We start from the raw sequence: 8,683 nt of genomic DNA, 5'->3' as shown, positions 1-8,683 counted from the left end.
ACAATCCTCCCACAATGCCTGAAGTTCTTGGTGTTCTTGCATAGCCCAGGACTTGGAGCAATGGAAATTGGCATGCTATAAAGCTAGAGAATATCTAGTCTTTCCCAGAGATATTAACTCTAAATATGACACAAGAAAAGTGGTTGTTTCCTTCTCACTAGAGCCATGTATTCACCATGTGATCAGCATGGGACATAAGATCAAAGATCTAACAGAACATGTACACACTCTGACCACAGCCCTGCAAGGTAGTGAGAGGCAGAATAGGTGCTCTTTCCCAAGCCAGTAGGGAGCAAAGTTCTGCAGGGAAGAGAGCATATTAGTGCATATTATTCGTCTGCTGTACATATAGAAGTAAAAAATACATATGAAGTATAACAGAGAAAAAGGTGTCCCTATATGCTTTAGGGGTTAAAATGTGTCCAGAGAATTTAAGAAAAAGGCTAATGACCAATGGGACATTTATGGATACCAACAATGTAGGTGTTCTTCTAGACAAAATGGATCGGTGAGAATGTGGGGCCCTGTTGATCAAAGCTGCACATGTGTAAATACCTCTGTCTCAAGGCTGAGTCCAAAAGGGAGGATGTTTAATAATGAGTTTGCAGAAGTTAGGCAACAGGAATTCTAAAGCAGAATACAATGTCCTGTAGTTCCATTACTTGTTTTTTTTTAAATGTCAAAGGAATATGGAAGAAATTTCTGTCACGTTCTTTGGAAGACAATCCGGAGGCTTGACATAGACTAATTCAGTGTTATTAGCATTAGAGAGCTGATTAATCTCAATATTTGCCTTTGACTCATGACTCAAATTCTGAATTTCTTCTACTTCTGAGATTTTTAGATCTGACACCCAAGTCAAATCAGACTTTCATAAAAGTTTATTTATTAGGCAGACTATGGAAGGCAATCAATCAGTGAGGGGAGAGGTCCATGGAAGGAACTTTAAACAATCTGCTACAAGCTCAGTAGTGATAGCTCTTTGTTGTCAAGAACAAATGCAAGGAGATGTAAAAAGTGCAAGAGAGAGATTGGAGACATGGAGGAAAAAAAAAAGAAGATATCTTCCACATTCAAGGCCATGCAGCTAACATTTTCCATCATGGTAAAACCTGATTCTTCCGTGAGATTTCCTAAAGGAAGTATCAGAACAAACATTTCATTAAGTAATACAATGTCAGAACTACAAAAATACCTTTAAAATTATCTTATCTAAAACCTGGTTTTATATTTGGAAAACTAAGATCTAGAGTATAAAGGGAATTGACTAATGACAAAAGACAATATTATTGGATTTCTTATCTAGTTATCATTCCATGATTCTAAGATGCCACTGGAGATATGACACATGCTACACTCTTTTTGAAATTAAGCTGTGCAATCAAGTCTGAGTTTGTGATGTGTGAGACATATCAATTCTCAACTATTCTGTTAATACTCTTACACTTTGGCTGAATTACTCATTAATGGGGATGACCTGAGCTTTGCACAGTCCTGTCGTTGTTCCTTGCACAAAATTTAAAAAATGATTGGGCTGAGGGCTCCAATCTGATGCCATGGTGAAAATTTTTCTCTCTGTGAAATACATTCACTGATATAGGAATCAAAGCTGAAAGCATTGTGTTGTAAGATTTCAGTATCTAATCACTGATTTATGTCACATAAATCCAAAAATCTAAACACTGTCTCAGATAAAAGATCCAAACTTTGCAATTAACTCATCATTGTAGTTCAGAGTTTCAAACACATAAGAGGGTGAAGATATTTAAGAGAAAGGAAAACTACAATTTGTCTTAAAATAAAAAATAATTCAGGACCTGAAGGCATATTTGAGAGTTTCTCAAGTGGAAGGCAATCAATTGGCATATGGGAATGTAAGGGCTCAGATACCAGAATGGACCTGAGGAATGTCATTTGGTACATTGAGTCTACTTTCTAATCCAGTGGACTTTCAATTACTATGTGCTTTTCTGAATGGGGGCTGATTATTATCTGTGTGAACTGGAGCAAATTCCTGGCTTCAAGGTTGATGTACTTGATAGGAATGGTAGATGGTAATTTTAATGGACAAGCATATTTACAGCTCCCGTCTTTTCCCCAAATAGTACTCACAAGCTCTCAACACACAGGATGCAGGGATTATCATAGGTTATAAAATTGGTACCACAGATGGGTTGATATAAGCCAGGGCAGGGGTTGACTGTTCCATTGTAGCAACTCAACTTTACTTTCTCATACAGACATTTCACCTGAAATTGAGTTGAAAAGATTTATACAGTTAGAACCCCACTTAGACAGGTAGGTCACCTTTGAACTTTACTAGGAAAATCTAAGCATAATCTGGGCGTGGTGACTCATGCCTTCATTCCAACACTTTGGGAGACTGAGGTGGGAGGATTGCTTGAGCCCAGGAGTTCAAGATCAGCTTAGGCAACAGAGCAATACCCTGTCTCTCCAAAAAAAATTTTTTTTAATTAGCCAGGCATGGTGGTGCATGCCTGTAGTCCCAGCTTCTCAGAAGGATGGGGCAGGAAGCTCACTTGACTGCAGTGAGCAATGATGGCGCCATTCAACTCCAGCCTAGGCAACACAGTGAGACCCCATCTAAAAAAAAAAAAAAAAGAAAAAAAAGAAAAAAATTCTAAGCACAGGACAATATTCCACTCTCACAAAAGCTCTCACTTTCCCATCTCCACAAAGCCATGGAACTAGAACCTATATATATCCCATTTAGTAACAATACGATGCCCTGTTTGTCAGGACCTTCTCAATAAAGGAGAACAATGGCCAACTATGCTATGGTTTAAAAAAAAAAAAAAAGAAGAAGAAGAGTGGATAAACAGATGATTTATCTGGGGCTTCTCTCTCAGTCTTCTTCATGCCCCAACTATTAGATCTGGAAAGATTCTTAGAGATTTTCTATGACAGCTCAGCGGAGAAAACTGAAGATCAATAATGGAAGAATGCACGTGTCTTAATTTGAAATACTTATTGCCCTGACACTGTAGAAAAAGTCAAAAACAAAGGAAGGGACATGTCTCCTCAGGGAACTGGACTCAGGGATGTTTGTTTTCATTGGCAGTTCTTCTCTGGACAATGCCGGTGCTGGTGATGAATTGAAGTAGTGACTCTGGGATTATGAAGCTTGAGGCTAGTATTCTCAGGGGCTCCATAAGTGTCATAAGATTGGTACAGATAAAATACCCCACACACGAAGTAGGAGAAAATTTTGGCTAGGAATTTGGAAAGAAGGGGGTCATATTTTAGCTTAGAAATTCCTCTTCCTTCTTTTTATCCAACACCACCATCATGGCCAGGCCACCATCGTTACCCAGCTAATCCCTCCATTTCCTTTATTCCTCATTTCCTGAAGTTTCACATTTTAAACTTCTATTGAATAATTTTATTTCCTTGATTAAGGTCTTTCGTTGAACCTCATTGCATATTATAAAAAAGTATTTCTTATTATGAGATAAAAGTCCCTGTGTGACCTGGAACCTCCCAAATCTTCTGCCCTTACCTGATACCACCTTGCTTTCTGTCCTTTTAGTAAGTTTGTTAGTTAGTTTTTTTATATATATAAGTTCTTTATCTTTCCCTCCCCTCAAGGTCTTCTGAAGTGTCATGACCACCCCACCAAATATATTTTTTCTCAACCTAAACTCTGTCTATCTTTAGAGTTCAGGTTATAACCCACTTTCTCAGAACTATTTATTAAAATACAGTCACAACTCTCTGTTATTTGTTTTTATACTTTTAATCAGTTTATAACAATGCATTTGTTTAATTATTTAACTAATCCCACACCCCCAAAGAACTATAAGCCCAGAAGGGAAAGATATGTGTCTGATTAGGCTAGTCATTATGTGCCCAGCACATATATTGGCATTAATCATTGCTATATGAACATTTGCCAAATGAATAAATGAGATGTAAAATAGTTGAATCTGAAGGAATATACAGTTAGCAAAGACAAGAGAAAGAACAGTTTCTATTGTTGTCTATAAATACAGCTTCTTTTTTTCGCTCCCTCTTTGGAGGAAGATACGCATTCTTCAGGTGAGAATCCCACCCTTGTGGGATTCTGTCTGTGCTCCAGTCACACAGGGCTTCAATTAGTGACCCAGGTAGGTAAGATCTTTCTCCCCACTCTCCACTTGGGTGGCTCCTTTTTTTCCTTCAAGTCTCACCTTAGATACCCACATGACAGAGAAACCTTGCCTGAACCCATTGTTTATAGTAGTTATCTCTATGCTCAACAGATATTCTCTATCATACCATTTTATTTCTTGTATTTATAAAATTTACCATAAATCATAGCTGGTTTCTTCCCTTTTTGGCTATCTGCAAGGTTCATGAGGAAAAGGAATATAACTGCTTTCCTCAATAGTGTATCTTAGGGCACAGCACAGGTGATTAATAAATATTTTTTAAAGAAAACAAGTAAAAGTGATTGTGTTTATTATTGTTTATGGATTTATGGGCATGAGGCAAACTCATCCTGCAGGTAAACTTCTGAAAAGAAAATTCCAGAACTGAACTTTATGAGACCAGGGTATAAATCCTGGACAAATTTTGCAGATCCTTTTCCTGGGGCAGTAGCCTCTGACAAGCTTCACATTCTGATCCCCAGGTCTCTTGAAGGTAGAGCTGCCCTCAAAATGTCTTTCTCAACAGTCAACTCATGACCGACTTTTTTACAAAGAAGAAATAAAATTTAAAATTTATGAATTAGACAAAAGCTTAAGGTGCTAATATTTCTAAAGAGAAGGAATACAGTGATGCAAATATGAATCAAAATGAAAAGTTTAATCCCTCATTCATCTTTTCCCTCACCTATCAAATATCCATTGACCTTACATTATATGCAATGCTCAGAAAGGTTGACGAAAATGAAAAAGGTGTCTCCATTTTGCCCTCATCCAAGTTGCAGACATGTTTGAGGCTCTGTTAAGATATCTACTGCTTCTTCACATTTTCTTCCATCCATATCCAGAAGTTGCCTTCTGCATTCACAAGTTGCATAAGCATTCTCTGTACATCTCAAGATATTTAGGAGCATTCTTTTTTTTTTTTTTTTTTTGAGACGGAGTCACGCCCTGTCGCCCAGGCTGGAGTGCAGTGGCCGGATCTCGGCTCACTGCAAGCTCCACCTCCCGGGTTCACGCCATTCTCCTGCCTCAACCTCCCGAGTAGCTGGGACTACAGGCGCCCGCCACCTCGCCCGGCTAGTTTTTTTGTATCTTTTACTAGAGACAGGGTTTCACCGTGTTAGCCAGGATAGTCTCGATCTCCTGACCTCATGATCTGCCCGTCTCGGCCTCCCAAAGTGCTGGGATTACAGGCTTGAGCCACCGCGCCGGGCCAGGAGCATTCTTTTAAGTCATTGTTTCCATCTAACTGTGAGCTCCTTGAGAGCCAGGACCATGTTATACCCAAGTCCACAGGCTCTTAAGAACCTGTCGTGCTCCGGGCAATTGTCAATACTCCACATCTTTCAGGCACTACAGAGGGTTGTTCTCTGGTGTATGTATGACTGAATGTTGTCTTGATTCCAGGCTGTTTCAGCAGTGTATCCACCACCCTCATACAAATAGGCCCTGAAGACTATTACAGGTGACCTTGATGCATTAAGTTTCCACAGTAACAATTCCAAAAAAAGACTTCATATTATAATGTCAGTCCTGGGGGGAAATTTAATGGAAGATTACCTTAATAATTCCATGTGGTGGCCACCAGTGTCTAGGGCCTGAAATTAGAGAATATATGAAAATAGTTACAGAATTTAATTCCTGTTAAACCATAGCTTAATCTGTCGGCAGAATAAAAGAGTTCTAATTTATTATCAAGGAAGCTTGCAGGAATGGAAAACATTATTTCATTTATACATGTATTCATTCATTTTTTAAAAATGTGAAATAATTCTTTTACTCCTAATTGATATCAGCAGGGGACTATATAGATGTATCACTGTTTCATAAAGGCTGGCAGTCCAATGTACTAAATAATTTTTCTAATTAGTTTGGACTTGAGAGGATTTAGAGCTGGTTATGTGTGAAAGAAACAAGCAATGCTGTAACTTTTGGCCCAATCCTCATATTTTTTAGGAGTGAAAAGACACCTGGATAATACTCAGGAATTCTTGGTAAATATGTGAAAAAGCAAGCTCTGCAGCCCTTGAGGCTAGGCCTTTTTATGACTCCCTACATGATTTCTCCGCTAGAAGAGAACATAAAAGATAATGGTCCAGTCAAATATACAGCAAATCATTTTCAAACACTCTAAATTTTCAAGATGTGCTCTGATGTATGCATATTATATGGTTAGTCACTTTTACATGTTACCTCAGTGAGTTACCCAAGCATCCTTGCCTTCATGAGTTAAATCTCATAATCTGCATGCAAAAGATGACAAAGCAAAGGTCTCTTCCCATTGAATCAGAGTCTTTTAGACTCACTCTCTCTCTCTCTCTATATATATATATATATATATACTCTGAGTATGTGTATATATATACTCTGAATATACTGAGTGTGTGTATATATATGTATATGTGTATATATATAGAGAGAGAGAGAGTCTACAAGACTGATTCAATGGGCAGGGACCTTCATTTTGTCATATACTCTGAGTGTATATATAAATATATATGTATATATACTCTGAATAAATATATATATATAAATATATATATGCTGTCTGCAACACATGTCAGTGGATAATTTGTATGTGTATGTATATATATGTGTGTATATATAGATATAAATTCCAGTTAAAGAACAATTTCAAAGCATTCCCTCTCAGATTACAATGTAAAATCCCACAAATCAATTTCAACTTCTGGCCAAGGCCAGCTAAATTACTCACCAGAAGATAACACCAAATGTATCAAGACAAAGGACAAAAGTGAGAATACTAGGAAAGATCCGGCCGTTTTTCCTCCTGGTGTGTCCTTGGACTGATGCTCTGAGATATTGTCTCAGGTTGTTTCCTTCTAATACAATCACTGAAGTAGAGACAATCGGGATTTAAGATGACTTTTACAATGAGGAGCCATCTCCACTCTGCCCATTGTATCCTCAGTACCATATATTTGGAAAGCCTATTCCATTCTTCCTCAGAAACAAATGTTTAAAAATTTGAACTTTGAATAACTATCTTGATTAAAAGTGTAGGGCTCAGTAACAGATCTTTGAATACTCAGAAGTAAATCATAGTTTACTCTATGGGCATAATTGTATTATTTTAGTGGAAAACATTTTACATGTCATGAAAAGCAACTCCTTATCTGAAACTTCACCTAAATTTATTTTTTGAGGGGATGCAAAAAAAAAAAAAAAGATGGGGCTATTGAGGTCCCTGGACAACATGAACTTCTCAATAAATGGAGTAGGTCTGTATTTGCTCATCAAGCAAAGAATATCTCTTTGGATTAAGACAAAAATTTCTGATGATTCAGGCGTTCTTGGCTATACTGAGAATCATCTGACATTGAATCCTAGACTCTTTGAGGACATTCACAGGGAGAAAAACCATTCTCTGCCATCTTACTGGGGTCCCACAGCTATTTTAATCCAGACACAGAATGGGAAAAGTCGGTGAGGAAATACTCCCTCGGGATGGACTTTCCTTGTAGCAACATTTCTGACCCCAGAGAATGGTATCTGCAGTTTCCGGGGTCTGACCAAGGACCACATTTAACTGTTCCTCCATTCCTAATTCTACAAAAGTAGCCTGGTCTTCCATATGTTCTCTAGGCTTTTATCTCTGTCTGCAACACATATCAATGGATAATTTATATAAACTCTGCTGATATGCTATGATGTGACAGGTGTTACTTAAGACATTAAAATGTAGCTAGAGTATTCTACTCTCAGGATGATTGAAGTTCTTTGCACACTATGCAAGGTTGCCTACCGTGCCTACTCCTGACACAATCTGGGACACCATGTTTGGCTAAACACACCCCCATCTCATCCTGATATTTTCCCTGGGTTCCTCCAGAAATGGAACAGGAACAATAGAAGTTCAGCTGCAGCCAGAAAGCTAAAGCAAAACACAGAGGCCCACTCTCTCCATCCCTCATGCCACAGCTGACCCACCTCAGAAAGAAGAGAAAAGGAAGAGGAATATAATGTGCTCATTTTGAGAAGCATGCACTAGGGCTCCAGGAGGAAATAGAGTAACTGCTGCGTAGGAGAGAAAAGTCACTGAGGCATGGTGTGCTGGACTGAGCAGGCCCTGGAGATCCATCTTTCAGATTGCATCAAACCTCAGCAGGGGAAGACCTACCTGAGAGGGTTTAGAACAGATCACTGGAAAGGGCAGCCGTTAGCAGGCAATTCAAGAGAGTCAATTGTGTGAGAAAACATACCACAGTAGGAGAGAGCAAGCAGAAAGAATATAACATGTTTCACAACAATAATTAGTATCAGGACCAAGACCAGTATTAGGACCAGAATGAAAGAATGTGTGGAGACATCTAAGAAAGGGAAGGCTGGTACAGGAGGTTGCAGTGACAGATTGAGATCCTTGGATATCATTTGCAGTAGATCCAGCCTTGTGCCTGTAGTAAACCAGAGCCTTTGCCATTTTAAAAGGGAAGATATATTATTATAGCTAAGTTCCTCCTGTTATCTGAACTTCTGGCCTCTACCATTCCTTCTGTAAAAAGCTATTTTTT

At 38.5% G+C, this 8,683-nt stretch overlaps 1 protein-coding gene across 1 annotated transcript; it reads right to left on the bottom strand.

Annotated features, from left to right (window-relative positions):
- Window positions 1–1,087: 1,087 nt before the first annotated feature.
- SPINK14 (serine peptidase inhibitor Kazal type 14 (putative)) lies at window positions 1,088–7,713 on the bottom strand. The gene is made up of 5 exons (XM_017872150.1): window positions 7,650–7,713; window positions 6,868–6,966; window positions 5,712–5,755; window positions 2,113–2,249; window positions 1,088–1,133 (listed from the first exon to the last, which is right to left on the bottom strand). The coding sequence occupies exons 1-5, from the start codon at window positions 7,711–7,713 to the stop codon at window positions 1,088–1,090; spliced, it is 390 nt and encodes a 129-aa protein (XP_017727639.1).
- Window positions 7,714–8,683: the final 970 nt, after the last annotated feature.

This window comes from Rhinopithecus bieti, unplaced genomic scaffold (assembly GCF_001698545.2).
Source record: "Rhinopithecus bieti isolate Rb0 unplaced genomic scaffold, ASM169854v2 scaffold_757, whole genome shotgun sequence".
Taxonomy (NCBI): domain Eukaryota; kingdom Metazoa; phylum Chordata; class Mammalia; order Primates; family Cercopithecidae; genus Rhinopithecus; species Rhinopithecus bieti.
The sequence above is the reverse complement of the archived record's forward strand: the minus strand, read 5'-3'. Positions and strand labels throughout refer to the sequence as shown.